Below are 27217 nucleotides of genomic sequence, written 5' to 3'. Positions count from 1 at the left end.
GTACTAGCTATGGCCTTCGCGAAGTAGCATTATAACGGACAAAACTTTCCTTGTGTTTGTAACTGTCCCCTAGGTTTCAGCCGCCGTTCATTATAAGGACAAACTTCGTTCGTTAGATTGCGCCAACATCTTCATTCGATGAGATCGCCTGACGAACATGTATGAGAAACTCGCGAAAGTTCCGAGGAGATCTCGTAACGTTTGTCGGTGTGTAATTCTTAAATTGTTCGTATCCATCGCGATAGAATTTTCCAAAAATTGCCTCGTACGTGACACCTTGCTTATATATATATATACAGAGCGTTTCGAGAAAACGTGTCTATACTTCGAGGAGTGAATCTACACGGTAGAACAATTTCTCAGCTGCACATAGTATAGCGTTGGTTTTCGTTGAGTGTACGATAGATTCGAAACTGCCTCGAAATAAAAATTATCGACGACGACGATAGAACGGAACGAGTGGAACGAATGGCACGATATTCTAGAAAAAGTCTCCCTTCGAGTGCGGAGACAAGAATGAACATTATACACTCTTCGGGGAATACCCCAGCGACAGGTGCAGCTATCGATTAATTGTTGCGCGTGTCGAGCGATGGAAATATCAATTAATCGAATTTTAATCGCGATTCGAAATCGTGATTTCAATCGGGATCTAATACCGCTGATTCCGAGCTCGTGGATGTCGATAGCGACGAAATGACTCCGGGACCCCGTGAGAGTCGATACAGACGAGCCGATAGTGATGACTCCGGAGCCCGTGGAACCCGATATTGATGACACGGAACTTTGAGGATGATGCAGGGAAGTTTCGAGGATCTCCGAGGGTTCTAATAATGTTACGAGTCTCGGGGGCCTCTAAGTGTCCCCCGGGACAGAGGGATTCAGCTTACATTTTTCAGTGCAATACTCGTGCAACGAGCACACCCCCTCCGTAACCCTGTCCTGTTAATCACGTGCTTTTCGCTAAGAACGATCCTCATCGCGCAAAGATAATTGAATATTTCCAACGAAAGAAAGAATACACGATAGTGTGGACAGACTTTCAATTAATGGATCAATAGTTTCTTTATTCTTTTATCGTTTCTAAGAAAATTCTAATAAAATGCGACAATTCGCACACTTTCCACTCGTATTAATCTTTATCATCCAGGCCCTGCCTTGTACGCTGGGATATTGAGAGATCGCTAAGGGATCGTATATACACTAGGTTGTTCGATAAGTTTCGTCGTTTTTTTCACTGTAAAAAAATACTATAACACTTCAATTTCAAACTACAAAAGATCTACACGAAACTTCACACGTGTCCATCAAACAGTAGCACCATCTTTAGAGAAGTAAAATTACGAACTTAATACCTCGATTTCTCATCGAACGACGAAACTTATCGAGCAATCTGTGATACCGATCGGAGCAGGTACGAGAACTTGCGTGAAACGTTCGGTGGTCGATTTCCCACCGGTGGCAAGTGTGGGAATTGCCGCCACACGTCGTTGCGTGGAAACAAAGTCCGAATTTAACGTCACGATTGTTTTATACGCGATTCGTCGTACATTATTCCAGCGGCGAATAAAATAATTTAAACGGCAGTTACCGGGACACCGGGAGTCGTTTGGTCGTTTAGCCCGCGTGGCGGGGAACGGTCGACCGGGAATTGACCGAGAACAATTATACGAGCGTAGGAGGGTGGAAGGAAGGTTATCGACATCGAAAATTTTGGTAATAGAAAATGTAGGTCGCGCGGAATTAGTAGCGGCGCGAGACGAGCTCGTAGTATACTTCGACTGTCACGCGTACCAATAACGGTGCAGTTAGTTTCCGTTTCTGTTGGCAAACCGGTGTTAGAACGGATGAAACTTCGCCGGTGCTTCTTACGTTAGCCCGATTCAACGAAGAACCCCCTCCAACATTGCCCTGTACCCTCTTCGTACAGCGTACCTTCTATGTTTTGTACAGGAATTGTCTACCGTGTACGAAGATCAGACTGGTTTACCGACTTTGTGCATGAATCATAATGCTCGCGTAAGGTTCTGGTCGGCGAACTTGCCTTCCTTTAAAATGTATAATGTGCTTGCTTGCGTTTCTTGTTGGCTTGTTGGACTTCGCTTGTTAGAGCGGCAAAGCTGCCCGGTTATTATTACCGAATGCTTCGTCGGGCAATTACAGTTTTTGCCTCGTTGAGCGAACGTTATTCCCGAATCCCATGAACAATTCACATCTTTCGCGTCCTTCGTCGTTTTCGTCCTTGGTGTTATTAATCGTGAACCAAATGTCACCGTTGGAGGGTAACGGGCGAATCGTGACGCGATTAAATAACTTTAACGCTCGACCGATTAGATGGAAAGTTAAATTTCGAAAATGGAAAATTCACGGCTCTGGGGATACTCTCGGGCAAAGGTTCCGCGAACAGTATCCCCTAGAAACGCGGATCGTTCGCTCTTATAAATATTTATTTATAAGACGTTCCGTCGCGGCAACGGGATCGACGCGTTTAATGTTTCGCGTTTCCGGGTAATTGAATCGAAGGTAATTACTCGAACGCGTAGAGTAAATGAAACGAAACGCTTTGCATAAGCGCACCCTTTGAGAAATTGATACGACTTCGTTGATTAAATTACGAAAACGAGGAAAACGAAAGTCGAAATCTCAATTTACGGAATTCGATGGAGCAGCGCCGTCGAGCTGCAACGTAAAATCGATGTATCGCAAGACAAGTCAACACGAGTACGTGACTTGTTCGTCGAACTCTGTTTAGGACAATTTCGAGGGAATGTTTGCAGTGTCTCGCGTTCGACAATTATTTCCAAAACACAATCGAAACAAACACCCTCGACGAACGCTTTGCGTCGAACCAGAACCACCAATTTTCATGGAACATTTCTTCCGATACCGAAAATTGCTTCGAGAGCGATCGTTCACAAAATTCGTAACAATTTTCTGTCGTATGAATACACAATCGTTCGAATCCTCGTTAAAAGCGTTGGATCGTATAAAAAAGTACAGATCGTTTTATTTTCTCCAGAAAATTCTCATTTCGACTTTAGACCTCGAATCAAAGAATTTCATTATTGTATTCAAGTGCACGTTCGTGATCAAACCGAACAACCGTGCAAAGTAATCGGTTACCGAGAAACCCATAAACGTTCAATAATATTCTTTAAATACACCGTAACATTCGTAGACGAACTCTCGATTATCATTGCCATTTAATCGGTGCGATGGAACAAAGACTCCTTTTATCCAGCAAGATCACGCAACGAGCGAATCCTAATTACGGTGAAATTCCGTTTGTATGTGCTCCGTTCGCATTAACGAGATTTTTTGCAATATCTGATTAACCTCTAGCCGAGCTCTTATTATCCGAACAACTGGTAGTTTAGATAATAGAAGTGGAGCGACTGATGACTCTCGGTTGTCGATCGCGAAGAAAATAGCGACAACGCTCTATTTCCTGCGCACATCGAAGCACACTCTGCGTTAAACACGACTTTCGAACAGGTAAAACCACAAATCGATTCGCAAGGTTCGCAAATCGAAAGACTCGCGGTTTGTAAAATCTTTCGCCGTGCCGATTGATCTCTCCCGTGATTAGCATCGTTTCTCCCGAATTCGCGCATAAAAAATCGTCGTTATAGAAAAAAAAAACTCCAGTTGAATTCACATCGAGCATTGTCTGCTCCTATTATTCGACGAGCATCGTTAGTTCGGATAATACGAACTGGCGAGTGTGTTATATGTGTCCGTGTTGGTTTTACATTCGTTCGTCTTCCGTGTAAGTGGAATTTTCTCACCGTCCAAATAATAAAAAAAAAAAAGAAAAAAAGAAAGCATCGAACAAACAAGTATCATCGAACTAGGTAAATTCGACGTGGTGGCGGATTTGTTGACGACGTGCATAGCTCACAGGCGCGGAAGTTGTCGCTCGTTGCATCGGTGAGTCGCGTGGAAACTCTAAGTACACTGACATAATTGCTCACTGGAATAAAACATTTGCCGCGCGACACGTTCGCCATTGTTCCTGCTTGCCAATGTGCACGCCCGTCTACGGTGCAGACCGTACTTTGTCAGATAGGTACGGCCTAGTTCTCTTTGCAATTCAATCCTTAGAACTGTCGCCATCCTGGCTGCGGCGCAACTTCGATCCCGCTTTGCAGAATAGCGACTGTGCCTCTTTATGCAGCATCCATTACTGGGGCAAACTGCGGCCGAGATGAACCGTGCCGTAATTATCGAACTCGCGACACACGGACGAACCGTGGCGTTCCACAATTCGAGGATCACGGTAGACGTCGCGCAGGTGTTCCGCCCGGCCAAAAATTTCCACCGGAATCGAACACCTCGATGCAACTTCTAAGGCGCGCGAAACCACGAACGATATTCCTCGAGACGCGAAACGATTCCCGAATATGCTCCAATCGAACACCATTTGTTCGTAACGTTTCCCACGAGGTCCCAGGCCCACTTTCGACGCTCTTTTCGATCGACTCTGCGCGTAATTTAATTTAGCATCGTAATCGGTTTCCCGAGCATCAGTGATTAGATCGTAAACACCGAACGAAACACTTGGCGTTTGTGTTCTTTGTACGGGAGGAATTGTTCGATTTTCTTTATTTTACGCTTCTGTGGAAGTATTTGATTTGTTAGGAAATTTTCCTGGAAATATTCATCGGGTAATTCGTTTCATAAATCTATTGATAACGGTGTGTTCTTTATTCAGGAGGAATCGTTGGATTTTTTGTTTTCTTATAGAAGTATTCGATTTTCGGTGAGTTTTCTCGAGAATTGTCCACCGGATACCAGAATTTGATCGATCGCGGGACGTTGCGCTCGATTTTTTACAAATTTTTCCGCGAACGTTCACCGGGTACTCGAACCTGATTGATAAATCTGTCGGTGAGGGTATTCATCGCTTCCGCTGCAGAGACTCGGAATAACAGTCTATAAATCGGAATCAATCTCGACGAGAACTCATCTCACTCTCGATAAAAATCACGAGAATCACTCTCGAAGAATAACTCTCGTCTCAAGCGCGGAAGAATCACTCGAGAGTCAAGGCGGAGTAATAATATCGCGACCGAGAGCGAAGTAATTTTTTTCAAAAATTTCGTTAACTCTTACTTCCATCTAGAGATACTCCTTTAAGCTCTCCGAGCACACACCGCTGAATTTAATCTAGAATTCGTTTCGTGTGGCTATATCTCCTTAAACGGATGAGAAAATTCACCGTACACTGTGTACAAATTTCTCCCTCGAATCGACGCAACGTCTATCTTTGACAATTTTACGTTTACAATTTTTGCGGATTAATGTCTGTAACGCATCTCGTATTTTTATACGTTCATATTACAGATTCCTCGAGTATAAATTCTAATAAAAGTTAAGCCCTCGGAGTATCGCGAGTACAAAATTTTATAATTTACCCAATCGTCGTTTCCTCGTTTTGAGGAAATCTGAGATTCAAAATGGCTGCTGTGTACGACCAGGAGGACCCGAGAAACGTTTCGTCGCGCGCAAGACTTTCAGTTCAAAGTAACACGGAACCCGAACCTTCCATTCCCGAATGCCCACTTTGAAAAATCGTAGGGATAAAAGGAATCGATCGATAGGATTGCTGGCCCATCGTTCGTATCCTCCCCTTAATATCCGAAGTGGCCGCCGCGCGCAATTGGAAATGCGAATCCGGATTAACGGGAACGCCGCGAAGTCTCGCGTTAGCTTCGAGCCTTCCCGCTAGTCCGGTTGCCTCGATTTCCGTGCGACGAGCGTGGAAAAATATCGTGTTTTCGCTCACCGGCGTGAATTATTATCGCGAACTTGGAGGTCGGTGTCATGCTCTGAAGTAATACGTCAAGCCGACGTACCGTGATATTTCAGACGCAATACACGGCCACGCGACATGCGCATAATGGAAGGTTCGAGTGGACTGTTACACGATCGGGACCGTATTCGTTCCTTACCATTGGGATACGAAAGCGAAATTTTCGACCATCTTCCCTCGAAAGTTTCTAAACGGAGAGTATACGTTCCCCCCGATTGGAATCGAGCGAACATCTCCGACTATCTTCACTTACAAGTTTCTAAGCGAAGAGTATTCGTTCCTTTCGATTGAAATCGACGCAAAATGTCGGATCTTATCTTCGAAGTTACCCGGCGAAGAATCTTTCTAACATTCGATTAAAAATTAATAGAAAATTTCACTTTCTCTTGTTCTCGAATTTGTTAAATTCCTTACTTTCCTTTGGAATTCGAACGGAAAATTTGTCTTCGTCTCGTTTCCAAGAATTTTCAACCAAGACAAAATTTCTGATTCTCTACTCTTGGAAGTTTCCAACCAAAAAAATATTTCACTTCTCGATTGGGATGCAAAATTTCTATCCATCTTCAAAGTTTCCAAACGAAGAGTATCCAATCGTGCTACCAGCCAGGTAAAAGCCATCGAGATTACGCCACGCAAGTTTTGATTCCGACGAAACACGGGAAATCGTTTCGTGTAAATTTCGTCGTGCGCAGGATCCGCGAAACGATCGTTTTTACGTATTTATACGTAAAGTATTAGCCTATTCGTTCGTAACCACGGGCTCTTTTGAATAGAATTCTGGTTATATCCGGTCGACGCTCGATGGGACCGTCGTTTGCAATTCATGCGGATTAATTAAACAAGCCGATGAAAGAGTACTCCCTACCAGCTTCGACGAAATGAATCCGATTCGACGAAACACCGGTTACGTTTCGCAGAGTGTAAAGACGCTGGATCTACTCGCAATTTGAAAGATCGGCTCCCTCTTCTTCTTCGGGCCATTTTTCTTCCAAACCGCCCCCGTATTACCGACCCATTGACTCGCGAGTACGTAAGGGAACAAAAAAAAATCTCCACCGATCGAAAGGCAAGTTCGCACTTGGCGCACGAATTCTATTCAGCGTTAATTAAAGTCGGTTGAAAGGTGGACGAATTATTTTTCGCCTACGCAGCGAGAGTAATCTCGTTAATCGAGGCGCATTAATTACGAACACTGAACAGAACGAGGGGTGGTTCCGGTCAATTCCCGGCGCGTGGCGAAAGAATAAGAAAGAATTCTACGGATGAATGGCGGCTGAGTTTCGGTCGACTATAACACTGTCCAATACGATTTTTGGCTTCCAATAACTAGCGATCCTTGCGGAGCCACTGCAAAAATTAATTTTCATCGAGATTCGAAGTAGTAGGTGGTATTTGACGTATTGTTTAAATGAGTAGAATTTAAAAACGTGGAAAGCAATAAAATCAGCATAAAACAGATGAGCCGCCGGTAGGCGGTGGTCACTACTGGCGACCACTCTTTTAATTTCCAGTTTTTTCTTCGTTTAATTTATTTTATTCGTTCTCCGATTTTACTTTGTACTTGTTTCTCCGTGTTTATTTTTTCCTCGCTGCTTCGTTTATTTTCTTCGCTACTGCACGACCGAATCTAACCATTAACTACTCTGTTACTGTGCTGAATTTTCTATCGTGCATTTAATGAAATTTCTGTTAATCGAAATTGATTAAGAAGTACATCATAGTTTGGGGATTGGTGTCCATAGAAGTATACGAGAAAAGAGCGTAGAACTCGATTATTATTGTCGACAATTCAATTACAATAACAGTCGTTACAATAACTCGTGTTTTTCGAAAACTGGGGGTTGATACAGTAGGCTTCCAGATTCTCGTTTGGGGGGGTGTGGCTCTACAGGAATCGCCCACTGGTTATTGGTAGATAGGAAAAAAACTTCAATTTGTCGGACAGTGTAATTAATATGCGTAAAAAGCATAACGGTTGAGCGGTAAACAAGAGGGCCACGGTGACGGAACAACGCGAGTGAATGGATCGGCACAATGTCGTTTGCCCGCTCGTCTGCATCTGAGCAGCCATTAGATAGTATTGTTAATTCATCGTGCCGCTGACATTTCATTTGCGTCTGTACAATAGCTTCGCGACGCCGAGCGTGTAGGAGTCCGCGTCGTTTCCGCGCCAGCTACTTCCTTCGTTCGCGGAAAATAAATAACAATACACCGTCTTCCCAGAAACCAGCGTTTCTTGTCGCGGATCGGGACGAGCATTATTCCGAAATTACAATGAAATTTGAAAAATTGCCAATTTCACGAGCCTTTGAATTTCACGGTCCCTCCGTGCGCTCTGCACAGTGAATCATTGTAACGCAGTTTTTCTCCGAGCACGGTATATCGACTCGATATTCGAATAATAGAAAAGTCATTATTTTGTACAATGTACAATACTTCTATTTCTCCTCTCTCTAAACGACGAACCGAATATTTTCGATCGAAGAGTTGCCATTCGGTTTCGTTTCCGGAATGTTTCAAAATTAACGGTGTACGATCGATATTACAACACTATCGACGCGAGAAAGAAAAAAATGAATCGGAGAAATCAACTCGATTCCTCGCAAACGTCGACACATCGATCTAAATTTTCCTTCCCATCGAACGACTCGTTCGTCGTAAACCAAACAAAAGATAGTCCAGAATTTCCAGCCGAAGCTACCGTACCGTCCCTTAATTCGAGCTCGATCCGCGGCCGCGAACGTGTCGTATGCGCGAAGTCGATAAAATAGTCGCGCGCGTGAAACGCACCGCGGGAATCGTATTCGGTTACGCGAGTCGTTCGCGCTTGCTCGTGCAACACCGTCATAATTGTATATTACCGGGGGCGACGTGGCTTCGCGCCACCCCCGCACGCGCGCGGTCGTGTTTGCATCGCGGCGCTCGGCGTCGCGTCGCGTCTCGTCGCGTCGCGCTGCGTCGCGTCGGGTGCACAACAGAAAAATTTAAATTTTACAGCTCGAGTTTCGGAGACGACTGCCCCCTCCAACCCTCTCTCGCGCGTATTGCGCCACGGTTGTGTGCACCGTCGCTCGGATCGTATCAAGGGAAGAAAAATCCGCGCGGAATCCCTGGGGCCGGTGCATGCGACTCAACGTGTACTATACTAGCCCCTCTCCCTCCTGTGTCTTCGCGCCTTCGTCCGCGCGTGTGTGTACACACACCCAAGAACAAAGGCAGGGCAAAAAGTTTCGGAATAATTTTTCTCCGCTTTAGCATCCGGCGATATTACGGCTGGAAGGCAACGGGAAAGACAAAACTAAAGTAAATTCATTTTCGCGGAATAGTCGCCGCGCAAATGCAACGATATTTTTCCTTCGTCTTTCTTTCTTTCTCTCTCTCTCTCTCTCTCTCGCTACGCTCGCTTTCCTCCCCTTTATCCGGGACTGAAATGAGCCGCATGAACCGTGAGTTAGACGACACCGTGTACACGTTTCCCGAGCGACGGGCTACGAGAAGACGGGATCCGTTTAGACCCGCATCTTTGCGGCGAGTTGACGCACCTGCCCACGGAACGAGTAACTTACGAGCGAGTCCTTCGCGCGTGACTCCCGGAGGGCCAGTTTTTCGGTTTACGGGAGAGATCGTGGGACGCGTCGGAGGTATCGATTCCGCCGTGGGGATTCCTTTGTTTACGCGACGGGACGAAAATAAGAAAATTACCAGACGGTTGTTGACGTTAGAGCCGAAATCCGTTCGTCACGATCACGCAGGGACGGTTGGTTCTCGATGAGAACACTCGGGTCGAGTACGTTACACCGAGGATGAAAAATGTTCGTCGTCGAAATCAATTTATTGCGGAGAATTACGACATTTGTTCACTGTTTAACGTATATTGTTACACGTATATACTTTCGACGTTACCGCTGACAATGCCCCGCACTCGCGTAAATGATCGAAGCTACGCATTCGGTACGAATTTGCTATGAATTCTTGTCGTTTGTCCTCGATTGTAATTATCAGAATTGGTACCGATCACCGAACTTTCGTTACAATAGGCGGATTATTTTTAACTAATTTTATACAGAGTGCACCGGGACCGAGAGATCGCGATAACAATAGTCGATTGATGACATTATCCGTGATTGCAACGGCCGGAGTCCATTGTAGTGTTATTCGTCGAAGAGTCTAGGCCTATTGGTTATCGACGAGTAGTTGCGGATTTGCGTTTATAGTAAAATTAGAAAACAATGTTTATCGAACGTTTCTCCGTTTTTCCCGCGTATTACTTCGTTTACGCGACGGATCGAAAATAAAAGAATTACAAACATTGAAGAATCGTACCAATACAAACTGTGTACAATAAAATTAGTAAACACGGTGTTCGAACGCTCAGGTCTCGATTATTCCCCCATTATTCTCCGTTATTGAACTTCACGATTAGATCGATTCGATCCTCGAAGCAATGGATCGACATCGCGAATATTCGAAGAAAATCCATCGATGTTTCCGTGTGAAGGTTACAGGAATGCGTGAATTTTTCGAGCAGACTTACCCGAGGCAAAGCAATGACACCGCGGCAGGGACAACAGAACAAAAACGCCGATTAGGAGTCCTCGAAGAGGACCCGGGTCTGGTCTCGGTTCGAGAACTGGCATGTTACTGGTGACCTGAGCCATCGGCACGCCGACAACTTGCTCCTCCTCATCACTAACTGTCGACGATCCTGACCGCATCGGTCATCAAGCACGTTCCTGGCATCGTGATGGCCGCAAGGTGGTGAGTGTTCCCGCTGATATCCTGCACATAGAGTAATCTACGTTAATTCTCTACAGACGTTTCGAAAACGTCGCTGACGGACCACCTCGACCGGATGTCGATCCGAGTCGCGTTAACCCATTTGTCACGAAATTTCTATACAAAGCCGGGACACGTTCGTTCTATTCGTGGAAAATTCCCTCGGTAACGCGTTTCTACGTAGAACAATTCAAATTGAGTAGAACGTTGATTAAGTTTTAAATATTAAATCAAGTTAATTATTGTTTACGGTATCGTTCTATATAATTGTCAAACTTTTAAAAATGTAACTTTGTTTCTGGTATAAAGGAGTTAACAACGAATCGGGTAAGTAATCTCCAATGTGAGAAGTTTCTTTAATTTCTAGAAAATTTCCTTAATTTGTAACAAGTTAAATATTGTTTACAGTGTCGTTCTACATAATTGTCAAACTTTGAAAAATGTAACTTTGCTTCTGGTATAAAGGAGTTAACAACGAATCAGGTACGAAAGTAACCTCCAATGTGAGAAATTTCTTTAATTTCTAGAAAATTTCCTTAAATTGTAACAAATTTCTGTAATCCGTAAAAATTTCCTTCATTTGTGAGAAATTTCCTTAATCTATAAAAATCTTCTACGTTTGTAAGACTTTCTCAAATTTTGTAAGAAACTTCTTCAATCTCTTGCATACATTGAAAAGTGTCTCTGCGTAATACTGTGACGCGATAATCAGAGAGAAGGTTTCTACAAACTGGTAGGTTAATGAATTAAATTCGATCTTCGCCATCGGCGAACATCGCTAGTCACTCGGTCAAGGACCGTGGACGATCGTCGATCTAAACACCATAACAAACAGAATCCGTTCGTTATCGTCGGATACCGTAACGCGTCTCGGTTCAGCTTCGCCGTGTGTTACGGAACCCTCGCGTTCCTCCTTAAGAGCGATAGAACTTAAAAGCACTCGTTTGAACCGGGTTAACGCATTGTCCAATTGCGACGAAACTTGGAAACTTAGCCAGACCGCTACCCGCGAAACTTAACCGGACACTGCTAAACTCCACGGTACTTGGGTGAACACATTTCAATCGTAAAGGACGCGCGGCTAAACGTTATCGAACTTTGTAAAACTCGACCAGTTTCGATCGAGCGGAGGCTCTAACTTGCGACGGATCGATCGAACTTCAAGTGGATGTGTTCGAACCGGACCCTCGCCGGTATCTCGTGTCTCGACCGGTCCGCGTCACTTGACTTATGACTTGGACGCGATCGGATGATCGGATGACTTGTACGAACTTCGAAGAAGTTCACTAACGGTGAACCTCGGTAGAATTTGTACCGATACCGTGGATTCGAACCCGGTCGGACGGCTTCCCGAACGACGTAATTCTCTCGCGGTGAAATAAACCGAGATCGGAGCGAACGATTAAGTTCGACCGGTAACGTCGGTGAAGATCGACGCGAAAGTATATTCCGTTGAATTCACTGCCGACTCTGTGGATTCCAGCCTCTCGCTTGTTCGTAGTTCTTACCAGATCGGACGAGATCGGATCGAATCCTATCGTGCGGGACGAGGTCCAATCGACTTCCATCGTGTCAGCTGCGATTCGATCGGGTCTTATGGCGTTGGATGAGCTTCGATGAGCCTGGTTGACGACGTCTTAAAAACTTCTATTCGTGTACAAGGCCCGTGCGAAGCCAGATGTCCCTACACCGTGTCGGATGGTATCTCAGGTAGCCTCCACCGCTTCGAGGAAAGTTTGGACCGAACTTATCTCGTCGATCGAGACCAGCCTCGTTCTGTAGCACTTAGCTGCGTACCCAAGGATTTTCCGACCGGTGGCTATCGCTGATTCGGTAGATGAGCCGGTAAACCGGTTGTCGACTGCTGGTTATCTTCTCTTCGTTTCGCGTTAAACGCCTATTTACCGATTTAGGGCACTCTTATCGTCCCGCGGTATTTTCGTCGTTCGTTCGAAGGCCATTCGAGGAGGAACGCCTTCGAATATTAACGAACAACCGTCCGCGCACGTGTGCGTGTTCGAACTATTCCAGCCGTGGAACGAAGCGTTTCGAGCACTGCGGAAATGAACGCGGGTTTATTTCTAAGAAGTGCATACCGTACCTTTCTAAAGTGTGACGAAAGTATGGCTTGCGCGTATGTTTGCGTTGGAGATTCAGGACGAATGCAACGAACGCGAGACAGCGCAGAGTGTGATAAATAACGTTGTAATTCCCATTATTAAACCTTTTTGTTCCATCTACCTAGAAATATATCGCCGACTCTGCGTTCTCGGCTCCAAGTATTTATCTCGTCGCTTTTAACAATGTTTTCGAGGTAACCACGAGTAGGAAATATTGTTCGATTGTTCCGAGAACTTTCGTTTAAGGGGTATTGTTGAGGTTTCGGGATCGGTAAAGTCTCGAGAATCCGTCCGTGGGAAAATCTTACGAAGTGAACGAAGAAGGGTCCGTGACCCAATTACATTTTTTTTTTTTTTTCCTTTCTCGAATTAAATATGAAAATCGAGAATGCAATTATCGCCGCGTCATCCGTTTCCACTTGTCCCTCGAACAACCACCAAGGGCCGTGGAATCACGCGAGTCTTGCATGAATATTTCAGTAGTGCCACTTCGTCGGGTATATAATTTTAATTGCGACTTCGTTATTAATGAACGCGATCGATCTCAGAGGGAAACGTCCGGGGGACCGTGTAACAGCGATTGCCGCGGGAACACGCCGCTTACAAATTTGTACACGATGATGGACGGCAAACGGCATTGCAAACACCGTTTCACGCGTTCCCGCTGCAACTGCAAACGTTCCGCGTGTTTGGACCGACGATGTACCATTTATGTCGGCGCCCGTCTAAAAATGTCCGCTCGTGTGTTGATCCGTTTAGGACAACGTTTAGGACTATCCGTAATAGGACAAATATCTGGTACATCGAAGATGGAAACGTTTGAGACGAGAAACGACGATATTAGCCATCGTTTTCTTTCGAAACGTACCGTAACGAGACAAATATGCGTTATCGTTTCGTAAATCCACGACGAGCGAACAAACGTTTGAAAATATTCAATTCTTAAACGATATCTTCGTCGACGTTCCCTTAAACTTTGCTATTGGTTTCGTAATCTTTCACTGTTTCCTTTTTTTACACGTACCACGTACAAAATTATTAACGACGTTGAAAGCAACTCGTTACTATCCAAGCGAAACAATAACGAGTTACGAATCCCCACGCGATATCGGTTACGTGACTGAAATGTCACCGTACCAACGAAGGATTAAAATACCATAGACTCGGCTCTGCGCCAACACACGAACGTTGCAATCACCATTGACTGTGCAAGTAATTATGGTAAATTATGAGACGCCGTGGGACCACCTTGAAACCTCGTTCGTTTTCGTTTCAATAATTCGTGTATTTTTTCATCCTCTATCGTTCGTAATTTTCCGGTTGGTTTTTCCATCGTTTCTATTTAAAATACACACACTTTGGATTTCCTTTCTCGACGAGGAACCCTCGAGCGGTTACGTGTTTAGCATTTTTGATTTCGATGCGAAATTTCTCCCCGCGTTCGCATTTAAAATACACGCGTTTGGATTTCCTTTCGCGGCGGGAAACGCTCGACTCGTATCGTGTACAGGCCTCCTGACACCGAAACGGAAGGTTCCGTCATTTGTTGAATTCAATTGCGGTTTGCATCAGTTAGTCGTGCATTATCGTCGTTTACCCCTCCCCCGTTCCTATCCTTTTCCCCTTTCGTGTAGAGTCGTGCACCGAGCGTCCGGGATTCGTTCGAAACTCCTAGTTATTCCGACCGCGTCGTCCCATGTAGGAAGTTCCCGGGCCGTATACAAATAGGTATGTACCCGAGGAACGAGAACTCCTTCGCGCGCGAGCAAGACGGGACTCTGAACAATCCGGCTACGGTCTAAAAGGGTTAAAAATAATTAGTCGCCGCACGACTTTAATCCACCTGTGTTACCACGGTATCAGAACGGAATACGATAGATTGAACTTCTGTTCGCGTAACGCGGGTGTGTCCTGTGTTAATTAAACGCGGTTCGACTCGTCTATGTTGGTACTTCGGGGGAATGGAAGAAAACCATCGTTCATCGGACTGAATATCGAAAAATGAAAAGGTCAGAGATTGAGAAAGTATCTTTGAGGCAACGTGATAATTCTTTTCCTTTTTTGCGAAATCTATCGTGTACGCACAGTCTTGTGTAGAATTTGTCGATTGAACACGGTTCGACTCGTTCGTTTTGTTATTTTGAGGAAGTGAAAGAACATCCCTGTATCGTTCGCGTATATTTCACGAGACAGCGGATGTGCATATTATATCCCCCAAAGAATGATTTAAATCTCACGGTGTAGCGTTTCAAGGAAATCTCGAAAACGTTTACCAGCTCCGTAAGTTCGTCGATCTCGGCGAATCTTTCCGTGCGACGATTCAATTTCCACGCTCGCACCGTGAAGAATTTCCATGGTCGTTAAACAAGAACTCTATCTACCGTAAAATGAGAAATTAACCAAACGATTCGTCTCTCGTTCACCGCGACCGGTAAGTGGGATAATCGATCCCGTATTCTCGGCCGCGCGAATTAACTTCGCGCGCCATAACTCGTACGGTCGTGTCGAATTCCGATCGATTTCGTTTAAGGACGATCGTAGATTTCAAACGACACCGTCCGCGATCGTTGAACGTTGGCTTTCGAATTTGCGGGGAACGGGCGCGAGCGCGTCCCGTTCGCAATTTACAAAACGCATCCCCGCGGCTGAATTTATATCGCATAAATACACGACACCGAAGTTCGGTAACGTTCGTGTGGGAAGACCGCGTCTCTGTTTTCCGTGTAACGTTTCAAGGATGCGAGACCGGCCTCGATGTACACCGTCTGATATATATGTATATGTATATATATGTATATAGTTATAGAATACGAAGAGGCTCGTAAAGCCGTCAGAAACAAGTGTTACGCCCTGTATCGAGGTTGTAAGATATGGCGATATGCATGTACCGAAACCTATAATGGAACTCCGGGATCGGACGCTTTGAATAGCCGATCGCGCGCGGAAAATTACCTCGCGCGTTCCGTTTCCCGTGGAAACTGCTTTCGCGAAACGTTTCCAGCGCGAAACGAACCGAGTGTTACGTATCAAGCACACAGTGACCGTTCTTAGTTTAATTCTGATTCTACGTTATTTCTTCTCGGAGTGTATTCCGGTGCTCCAATTGAGAAACATTGACCCCTTTCTGATTTTTTTCCAAAAGAGACCGTAAGATCAATCGTTGCGGAATATTCGCGTATTTGTACGCGTTTACTCTGGGATTCACGACTTTTTTCAAGTGAAAATAATTAAAATTGCAAGAGTCGTTTCTCAAGGGAAGCGTATTTTGAAACACGGTTCTATTTAAACGACCACAAGGTCGTTGAGTTTACGAACTCAGGAAAATTCTTTCGCCAGACATTTTGGAAATAGTTTTCTAATTTTAGATCTTTTGGGTAATTTATTTCCGACGGAGGAAGCATCGAAAGTTTCGAAACGTTAAAGTATCCACTCTTTATTAATCACGTTCTCACCGTTTCAACGATTAACCGTTTAATTGCACCCTTTGTAATCTCGTGCGCGTTTAACGAGAAAAGTCGAAAGCGTCTTTCCGTACAGTGGGAAGATCGCATTAGACAAAAAAAAAAAAAAGGAAAAAAATGAAACGCGTGGTCGAGAGAATCGCCTTTTATTCGCGCTTTTATCAACCCTCGAGGGAACAACGAACGCGGACCGATCGACGTTTCTCTCACCCTTGGTACCGTTTTTTCGCACTCTAATTATTTACAACGATCGATCGGTTAACGGGCAACTAGCACGGAAGCGATCGAATTACCCGTGCCCGTAAACTCCCGCGCGTCGTTACGATGCAACGCGATGCACCCGCGATGCAACGCGACGCGACGAGTCGTTGAACCACGGCTACGTCGTCGTCGTTGTTGTCGTCGTCGCGACAACCGTGTCGCGAAAAATTTTTTCGTTACCGCGAAATAAATCGTGTTAACTGGTGAGGTGAGCGCTGCGTTTAAAGAGACGGGGGACAGAGAACAGGGGAGGGAGGGGACGACTTGTTCGATTAACATTTCAACGAAGTCGAGATTTATTGCAAACAGGAAAGCCCGGATGGGTGAATTACGAGCTCGTATAAATTTTCTGCTAATACACCGTCGGAATAAATTTCAGATAAACAGCCACGCTTTAAATGGCCGGCACCACCCGGCGTCGTTATGCCGTGGCGTGGCGCGGAGCGAAGCGGTGGTCACGGTGAAATAATAATTACGAAAAATACGAGAATTCGAGAAACGTTGCGTCGCGTCGGATGGTAACGTACGTAACTGGGTCGAGAAATCGACGCGAACGAATTTCAAAGATCGACGAGTACGCGTCGTTTCGTAGAATAACGAGTTTCGAAGGTGTCGGACACCGTGCAGTGTACGCCGCGACCATGATCGGTGCGACGAGCCGATAAATATAAATAAAATGCGCGTTACTCGCGCGATCGATGCTGCGGCTGCAGTTATTAATCGCCAACGATACTCGATTGTCGACGCTCGGGGACGCGAACGCGTTGCATCGCCGAGGGCCTTTCCCCGTGCGTCGATTACGCGCATTTGTTTACATTTACCGACTCGTCTCGTTGGATCGACTCTATCGCAAATTAACGTAATAGAGTCACGTTGGAAATCGAGGTACGCTCGCGAGGGAAATTCGTTACCGCGGTATCGCGACACGAATTATTACGCGCCCGTGAATCAATCGGAGGAGTTTTTCAAATACATTTACACGCTGAGTTTAGAAATCATTTATTTCGACTTTGAAATTTTGAATGATCTCGAATTTCGTACGTTTTTGTTATTTTTCTAGCAGCCCTTCTCCGAACCCAATGCACTCCGCGAGGAGGTTGCACTATCGGAGTTGCATCCAGTGTGTACGCAATAACGATTACTCCAACGCTGCCGGTGCACTTTTCGTTCAACGTGCGATAAATTCGCGAAACAAAATCGTACGCTACTTTTTGATAGCTCGTTGTAAAGGGAGAACTTCCACCTTTAAATTGATCGCGCGACGATTCGAGTACAAAATTTACCGAACTCCGTGGAATTTTTTCAATTTCGACAAGTTTCGGAGAAAATTATCTTCACTTCCCTGCCCTGTATTCGAGTATAAGAGTACCTTTAAAAAAATTCATCCATGGACGAAAAAGTACATACTTTATTCTTTAAAACGAGTCTGGGTAGACTTTTGTAGAATTTTTTTTCACAAAGTTACAAATATCGCGGGGTTTTCGTTCCCAATGTTAGCTATCTTTTCATTTCGCTGTGAAGAGTAACATAGCAAACAAGTATTCCGCGATACGTATAACCAGACATGGCTGTAAACGTTTAAACCTAACTGTCCACAGGGCAGTGATTCAAAGTATCGAAACGTAACTAATTTAAACCTCGATGTACAACGGAGAGTGTTGGAATACAACGATATTGAACCATGCAGTACTTGAGAAGTCAAGGAATGGTGGATGAGCTCGATACCGGCTTTTCTATTTTTTCCGTTGGTGTGTCGACGTGATCGTTACAATCCGTACACTTGTTCGTAACCATACTTCGCTGCACGACTGTATTATATTTATCTAAAAATAAACGTCCTATTTACATTTTCTCTCGTGCTGAACAATTCCATAATCCCACAGAGAGAATTATTAAACCTGAAAAATCGTCGAGGTTGGTCGCTAGATTTTCGAGAAATCTAAGATGAAAAATTCCAAGAACCGAACGCATCGCTCGCGTTGAAATCCACGTTCGGTGCGTGGCGTTGGTCTCTACTTCGATCCCGATTTCAGCGTGTCGTTTTTCCCAAGGATTTTCACCGAGTAACGCAACCAAGACGATCGTTGCAGCTGGTTGCAACGTGGCTCGAATTGCCCCGCGAATAACGCCGGTGGATCTAAATTGGTCCTAAAGTAAGATCGGCCGGGAGGACGCCTTCTTGGCGAAAGCCAGGCACGGTGGCGAACGAAGCGCCGAATTGTAAGCAGCTTCCTCGTCCAATTCACCGTACAAGTGCCCTTCGCAAAAAACCGTTCGCGAGTAACGAGAAACTCTTCACCACCTTAACCTCGTAAACGCTCGGTTTTAGCCCGCGATAACGAGCCCCGGTTAATAAATAAAGAGTTCTCGTAACTTTAATTCCATTTAGCGCACGGAATACGACGTTCGAGCCGCGGATCTCCGGCTCGTGGGAAACGAGGGCCGCGGGTCTTTCGTTGCGAATACGGAGAATTACGAGATTTGTTCGAGCAAGCCTCGTCCGGATTATACGGAACGATTCGCGAAACCCGCGATAATTTCCGAGGTAAATTCCGGCACGTGAAATTAATAAGGAAAGATCCACCAGAGTCTACTTACCGTAGGTATTTCATCGTGCATCCCCGTGGAAATGGTATTTTTTCACTCGCTTGCTCGGCGAGTATTCGACGCGAGGATTCGACGCGAGGAACGGGATCGAAAAGTGTAAATATCGGTCGGAGCGAAAGGGTTTTCCAGGTATTTCGATAGATCTCGACACGAGTCGGTTCGCGGTCGCATCGTCGCGCACGGGTTTCAATTTGCATCGCGACGCGAATGTTAAATTAGCTTCCGTCCATCGGTGCGCCGCGACTACTCCGTTGTTAAATTCGATACATCCTTTCTATACATATTTAAACGAGCGATTACAAACGACGCGCGGTTTAATACCTTAATACGGGCAGGTATAAATTTTTACATACGAGATTCAAAGGGGGCTAAGCGCCACGCGACGATTCCGTGAATTAATTATTATTTTAAAGCCGTCGAACGAATCCGTAAATCATGGTATTTAAATTGACCGTTTATTTATGTACGAGTCGATTATCAGATGGGATCGCGTTAAAATTTGAATCATTTCGATGCGCGTATGCATTATTCCATCGAAATCGAATAAAATAAATATTTCATACGGCGTGATCGTAAAATTGCACGGGCAAATTGTTCGATGTTCTAAAATTGCACGTTCGCGGAACACGCGTGTTCCGAACTTAATTGACCGTTTTCGAGAACGAAACGTACGCGAAATATTGCAAGTTAAATTTCATAATCGCGCGGACAATTGAAAGGGAACGAAAACAATGATTACGCTCGACGATTGTTGCGAACGTACACGTTTATCGTACGGATGAATTTACTTGAAAATTTATCGTTCGATGGCTACCCTCGTTACAAACTGAAGCCTCGCGATTTCATCGATCACGTAGGAGACACTTGCTCGCACAAATTCACTTCGAGTGAAAATTCTCATACTCGTTCTACTTCATTTATCTCACCGTTCTTAATTTCCAAGTAAAATTAACCATACCAAACTCTCTTTGGACTCGAAGAGACCCACACTCGTTACACCGAGTATCAAAGGTTCCCCGAAACGCGAATTTTCTCTGATATGATTCGCCGAACATTGAACAGCGCGGGTTCTCAAACCGTGAAACAGTCTCGCGGCCGAAAAATCACAATTCGTAGCGTTCGACGCGCGAGGAACGCGCACACAATTAAGAAGTAAATGACGAGAGCTTGATCGAGCAGTGGCACGGGCGAGCGGACCGTAGAGGGTAGAGAGATCTCGTCGAAGCTTTTGTGCGTGTTCGATAGCCCGTGCGGCGCAAACAAGCCTACGGGACACAAAACAGGGTACGCGATGCGGAAGCGGGGCCGGGATTCCGGCCAATGGACTTTCCTAGGTTCGTTCACGGGATGTCGAGCACCGTCATTATGTCGTACGCGGACGAGCCGACGTTACCAACGTGCGACGGACGCGAGAGAACCGGAGTGGATGGAAGCGAAACAGACCAAGAATACGCAAAGGAGGCGAGCCTGAACGGAAGGATTTTGGGATGCAAATTTTATTCCGTTTCCCCCGTTACGTCCCCACGCCACCAAACACGCTCCACCGCCCCCTCGATTCTTCTTCCCCCGGTCCAGTGAGCCTTTGCTCTCCACTCCGCAACGTCCGTGGCTTTTTCCCTCTTCTCGACTCGCCGGTTTCTTCGAACCGGGTCCTTTTTCGTAACGCCACGGTTTCCGTTTACGCGTCGTCGAGCAACTCGACGGAGTTTATCGCGAACTACCGAGCTTTTTTTCCGTTCGAGCGGGAGCTCGACGCGGTCGGTGGATATCGTGGAGAACGAACCCCTCGTGGACCGATTCGCTCCGGGTGAGGGGAAAAACGCGACACGGCTGTCGGGACGCGAGCTACGTCGGGGGCTAATGAATTCAGACGGGTCGCGCGACTCGGAACACCGTCTCGTCCCGACGGGACCACGGAATACCGTGACAGCTTCGTCCACGATGAAGAAAGATGTGTACGATCGTCGGTGCACAGCGAACGCTCCGACGAAACGACTACGTGTTACGGGGACGATCGACCGTACACGAGAACCTAAGTGGAAAAGATAGGAGGGATTCCTCGATCGAGACATCCGGTCCTCTCGAGTCTCCTCGTCGATACGGGGATCGTTTCGTAAACGTTTCGCGAGGAAATCGGTCGTTGGTTTTCAAAGAAACACTCTGTTGTACAGTGTTGAGGAGGTTGGAACGTTTTATCGGGCCTCGCGAACGTTTCGCCGGGTACGAATGGAAACGAGAGGCTGCTAAGTAGTTGCCGATGACGCGACTAACGAGCTGCGCGACGTCAGTTGCTCTCGAAATTTCAACGAGACGCGTTGTCCCGTTCCTTGTTCGCTAATTTATACATGTATCCGATAATGTCGCGGTCGAGGTTACGCGCGTCGCTCGGTTACAATTGACGCGAGAAGTGAGATCGCGAGGGGAGCTTTAGAAGTGACTCTCGTTCAAATGACACTTTGGCGAGTAGATTCGTATTTGTAATAAGAGTAACTGTGATTTTAGAAGTAACGGATCGGATTTGAAAATTGTAAGTACGAGACCGTGGGAAAGCACGATGGTCATCGTAGCGTAGAAACTAATCTGAGTTTGAACATAGTTGTGGGAATTTTTCAATTTTTTCTTCTACAAGTTTAACTATTAATTATCACTATCGAGATCGGAAACTTCCATTCGTAGCTTACAAGGATACTCGAAATCTCAGAGTACCTATTCGAAAACGCATCGAGGACTGCAATGTTCGGATGCACTTTGATTCTTTTCCGCTGAACTCGGTTGCACACAAGTTGAAATTTCTACTTAACGTTCACGGAGGTACACGTACCTGCGCGAAAGCAGGTACGAGGAAAATTATTTTCCTCAAGAAGCAATGAAAATCGGTGCAATTTGCTCGTCGTGTAACGTCCGCAATGTTTAGCGCAATCGTTCCGCGAGAAGCTTAGAACGTTGCACGGTCAGCTGTTTGTTCAAAAAACCGTCCCGTGACATTGCCATAATTCTCTAACCGATATTTTCCAGGCTCGCCCAAATCCTTGTGAATTTCGACAAACTCTAAATGCTGAAAAAAAAGGAAAAAAACACAGGTGTGAAAAAACGAGACGATTCTCGTCGACGCGTCGTAAACCCGGTCGCTCTTCGAAAGCGATACAACGCTTTGAGAGGTCTTGGGAGACTCGATGCAACTTGGAATGAAACGGTGTTAGAGAGGTTTCGTGTTCTTTTATCGGGTTCTAGATTGGCGCATCGCAACAGTGGATTCGCAGCAGCGGATGTGGCTTTCATTCCGCGGTAACTCGCGTTTTTCGTTTACGATCCGCGGCCAAGCAGGCTACTAATTAGCCGGGAGAGTTTGTTCGCTTTAATCGGATGTTTTCTAAACCGGGGCGCTTTATGAGTTCGCAACCAGCAATACCAGTTCCCGTAACCGAGGGCTCCCGTTACTCGAGGGCGGTCGTTACGACTTCGATCGATTCTCGGCCAATCGAACGCTGTGAACAATTTTTCAAATCGAACGACACGTACGCCCATACCAGGTGATATTAGAAAATACCGTGGAATTTTTCCACGGTGCTCGAGCGGGTTTACTTTTTCAACCGAAAAACCAGTCACGGATAGGCTTCGAGCCTACCGACGCGGTACCATTTCGATCCGCAACAAGAACCTCGCGAATACCACGAGATCTCGACTCGTTACATATTGGCGCACCGGTTCAAGTGTAGTATCTTGTACCCAATATATTTCTCCGTGATATTATTATTATTATTACTATCACGGTGCACTTGTGCAGTGTCCGGAGTAATGGCTCCGGACGCGCGTAGATTCGTGTCGAGCACCTGTGTACGTACCAATTGTAGCCACTTATCGACCGACGATGTAGTTTATCGTTCGATTCGCAGACGCGATCGGACACGCGCGATCGCGCGACGAAAAATCGCGAAACAGCGCGTTACTTCGTAAACACGCGTTCCAGGGATCGATAACTCGCACACCAGTTCGGTAATATTCGTATGGATCTTTTCGGAATCGTAGAAAACGTTTGGTGCATCTTATTCTTGGAAACGAAGAGATATTAATGAAGTAAGGAAATTTTGGAAATATCTGCGCAAGGGTGATACGGGTCCGTTCGGACCCAACAGTGTTTTCCATAATCGCTCCAAACCGCTGGTATTCCAATAATACTTTGCACGATCGGGTCACACTTTACAATGTTTTTAATATTTTCGTGTCGTTTAAAAACGTCCGTACGATATTGCTTCATTAAATCATTTCTAAGGTCCATTCTCCAGGATCCTGGTCCTTCGTCCGAGCTCGACAACGCGCGGATAATCTCTCGCGTTGAAAAACCTTACCGAAATACCGTAGCGAAAATTTCGATGGGAAACGTTGGTCGACGATGGTCAAACGTCTCGGTGATGGTATCGCGGGAACGTCACGGTCCTGGTTCGCGTACCGTGGAGGTCGCACGATTCCATAAAAATTCTGATTGCTCGCGTGGACTTTCGACTAGCCTGGTTCTTTCGATCGGGAGAGCCGGTAAGCACCGTGGAATTTTTGCCCAGCTCGTGGTATCGACGTCGATTCAATCGTCGGGCAACGGAGAATCGCGGTACGCGAAATTCTATATTGAAATCGAACCCTCTCCCGGAAACTTTACAATTTCCTGCGCAGACAAACGACGATAAATGGGTGCACTTTGGTCAACGGTTCCATATAACCCGCTCCTCCCCAGCGTCTCGTTCGCGAGTGTACGAGTGAACGTTCTACGGTCGATTTCTCGGTTCGATAATCTGAAATAAATCGAAAATATAAGCAGGCCCCGGGCAGGGGTAGTTTCTACCGTCGTGTACGGGATCAAGAATTCCGCTACCACCGAATACAGGATGTCTCGGTCGAAGGAGGTCGCTCGAATATCCGCTTCGTTTTCGAGAGCGTGGAAAATGTTCAGGGTACAATTTGAACAGTTTCGAAGGAAGAATTTTCTGGAAGAAACGCTATTTTTTCCGTGTATTTTCGTTGAAGTTTTTTCACCACGAAAATATTCTTTTAAATTGCATCGCGAAACGGACGGGAAAAAAAAACAGAAACGGCGATATCCGAATCGCGAACTTCGGGTGACATTGAACGCGAAAAATTGTGAGTAAATTTGTAAGAGAAACGTATTAACAGCTTGGAAGATGCTCGAGAAAAATGTTTCTTTCATAGAACCGTTCGAATCGCTCCGTAAATATTTTCCGTGTCATCGAAAACAAAGCCAGACGTTCGGGTGGCCTCCTTCGTTCGAGACACCCACTCTGTGTACTCGTTCGCGTCGAAACGATGCACGCGAGAGAGAGAAGAAAAAAAAAAGGAAACGAAAGAAAAAGCACGAGGCATTAGCTTCTCGTTGCCCGTGCCCGAGAAGCTTTTCGAATATCCTTCGTAATTTGGCCACCGGTAAGAGTAACTTTTTGTCCGCGATAAAACCGAGTAATCGCCTTAAGCGAGTCTGAAATCGCCGGAACGTGAAATCCTTCTCTCGTGAAAATTTTACATCAGCGTGCAAACGCCGAATCCGAGATTCGGCCGAGATTTTTCCCGGCAACAAAGTGGCACTGTTCCTCGATCCGATAACCGTGTTTTCTCAAATCCTTCGGCTGCTCTAAGAAGGAAACGCGATTATTCGAATGTGGAACGCCAAGGGACCGAGGAGGACGTAGGAGGGACAGGGCCACGATGGAGAAACGGTGCCGCGAGATCAAGCTGGAATTGGTACAAACCGAATAAATTCCAACAGAATTCTCGCTCGAATCCGGGGTAATCGAGACGCGCGACGAAGCACGCTTTATCGATCGATCGCGTCCGTTAAGGCGAACTCATCGGGTTTATGACACGGTTAAAAAGAAAAGAAAAAAAAAAGAAAAGAAAAAAAAAAGAAAAGAAAAAAAGAACGGCAAGTTGTTTCTTCGTGAAACAGCTGCGTCGCGTCGCAGACCCACACCGTGTGAAAACATTTGGAAAACACTTAAGATATTAGATCGTTGACCAAGTTTACGTGGATCGTTCTTGGCTGGTGCTGAACTGTACCGAACTTTTTACCGATTTTCTCTCCTTTTTCGAAACTTCCAAACTTGTTTAGCGCCGTTTTGCCATTAACAAACGCATAAAGTTCAATTCTCTGAAGAGAAATGTTCATTTCTATCGTCTCGTTTCAAAGCTAACGACCACTGTCCAGACGATAATAGAGCAAGACAGTCCTTTGTGTTTTCGACAATTTTCATTTTTTTCTAAACGTTCAATTCTACACGGATTTTGTACCGATTGGCTCCGATTCCTTTACCTGTTTGAAGCTACCAGAGTTCACCTCGTAAACTATGGCGTGTAGTCTTCAAAGTTCGCCTTCGACAGTTCCTCGACAAACGTCTAACTTGGACAGTTTCTCGTTAACCTTCGCTCCTCTAAAATTATCCTTTATAAATTTTCAGACACCTTGACAATCACCTCTGCGTCAAAAACCTTCTCAAACGTTTTGGGTCGACATTCGAGGATATTGCTCGTTGATTTCGAAAGAAACACTCTCTAAATTCTCCTAGTAAAACAGTTCATTTAACGAACAGAAGAGAACATCGTTCGAATTGGAACAAGTTGTACAACGTGCAAGATATCACCTTATTGCTCTTTTTTGCACTGTTCTCCCCCGAGACCGAGGATGAATATCGAAGCGGAAACTGCATGGAACAGTTCGTCCAAATGTTTTCGTATTAAACACCTCCTTTCCGAGCAGGAGTATTTACAAAGTTCAAGATGTCGTAGCTGTGACTATCGTTCTTTTTTTGCAAGGAAAAGTATCAGAGCATCGAATGAATATATGTTTGGGCTAAGATTTAAACATACATTGGGCTAAGATTTCTTCTGTTTAAACTAGAAGGGGTCGTACAATTTTTGTGCCACAATGGTTCGCCACTTTTCGCTCGAGAAGAAGTTTCGTTGCGGAAGACTTTAAAAAAGAGTGCTCTAGAAGAAAAGCCAAGGTCTCTCACAGCGAGAAGTTGGTCAACTTCAATTGGACGAAGGTCAAGGTGTACCTAGAGCGTATGCAACTAGGACATACGTGTGTATGGAGATTGTTATTTCGAACAACAGCATGTGTTTTCCTCGAGTTGTCACGAGTCGTGCGTTATCTACGCATCGAGACGATCGTTTTCCAGAGGAAGAGGTACAGTGCGGTAGGTGTTGTAACGTTTCGTTATGTTCTAGCAACGTTCCACCAGGTGTGTCGATAATCGAAGACGAACAGATGGTCGTCGACGAAACGACTAACGAGCTGTTTGACAACTGTTGCTCTCAATATTTCAAAGATAAAAATAAAAAATACCTCTTTACGCGCTCCAAGGTGAATCAGCTCTCCGGAAAAGGAACGATAGGATCGAAGTTGTATCCAATAATGCTCGGAGATACTTGCACAGATATTATACTCGGCGAAGTGATCGTAAATCCGTGCTTAACGACGAACGAACGAACTCGCCAGACTTTAAAGTTTCGCGCACTTTTTTTTTTTTTCTCTCCATCGGCCACGCGCTTTCTTCTCGACCGTGGGCCAACGGGGCTCGCTTTTCTTCCTTTTCCAGCCTTCTCTCCCTCGGGTAATCCGTGGTATATTAGCCACGACCCTAAAACTAACAAGCTTAACGGTTTGCTGTCGTTTCCGCGGCGGTTAGGCGGCCTTAGTGTTAACGCATCGTTTCCCCCGTCGTGATAATAAACGCGAGATCGCTGAAAAAGATTTCCTCGAGTAGTCGAGCTTAAAAAGGCGGGATAGTCGAGAACCCTTCCCTGTTGACGTACTGAAATTTCATTTTGTCGGGCGATTCTAGACGTCGAGCCGCTCGTAAACGTACGCTTTCAGTTTTCTTTCTTCTTTTACAAACTTAAAGACAAGTTTTAATCCGCCTTCGCTCACTCTCTCTCTCTCTCTCTCTCTCTTGCAAATGATATCTTTTTCAACGATCCTTTGAGCAATTTTTTGGACGAAAATCAACGCGAGCGAACCGACACCGTATAATTCTGTACGATCGTCCATTATTTGCTCGGGATCGGAGATTGGCAAAATATTTATTTATATAGATAAAAGCTTCGGGCGGGGAATAAAAAATAAACAACTTTTTATCAGTTTTATCGAATAAATATTAGAATTTGAGTTACGG

General features: G+C 45.4%; 1 protein-coding gene across 1 annotated transcript in view; it reads right to left on the bottom strand.

Annotated features, from left to right (window-relative positions):
• The window catches only part of Ddr (discoidin domain-containing receptor 2), a 256459-nt gene that overhangs the window by 142045 nt on the left and 87197 nt on the right, over nucleotides 1-27217 (bottom strand). The window contains exon 2 of the mRNA XM_076314016.1: nucleotides 10350-10594. Within this exon, the coding sequence (XP_076170131.1) occupies nucleotides 10350-10530 (181 nt within the window). The 5' untranslated portion in view covers nucleotides 10531-10594. The remainder of the gene's footprint in view (nucleotides 1-10349; nucleotides 10595-27217) is intronic.

This window comes from Ptiloglossa arizonensis, chromosome 6 (assembly GCF_051014685.1).
Source record: "Ptiloglossa arizonensis isolate GNS036 chromosome 6, iyPtiAriz1_principal, whole genome shotgun sequence".
NCBI classification, from domain to species: Eukaryota; Metazoa; Arthropoda; class Insecta; order Hymenoptera; family Colletidae; genus Ptiloglossa; species Ptiloglossa arizonensis.
This window is presented reverse-complemented; position numbering and strand designations above follow the sequence as displayed.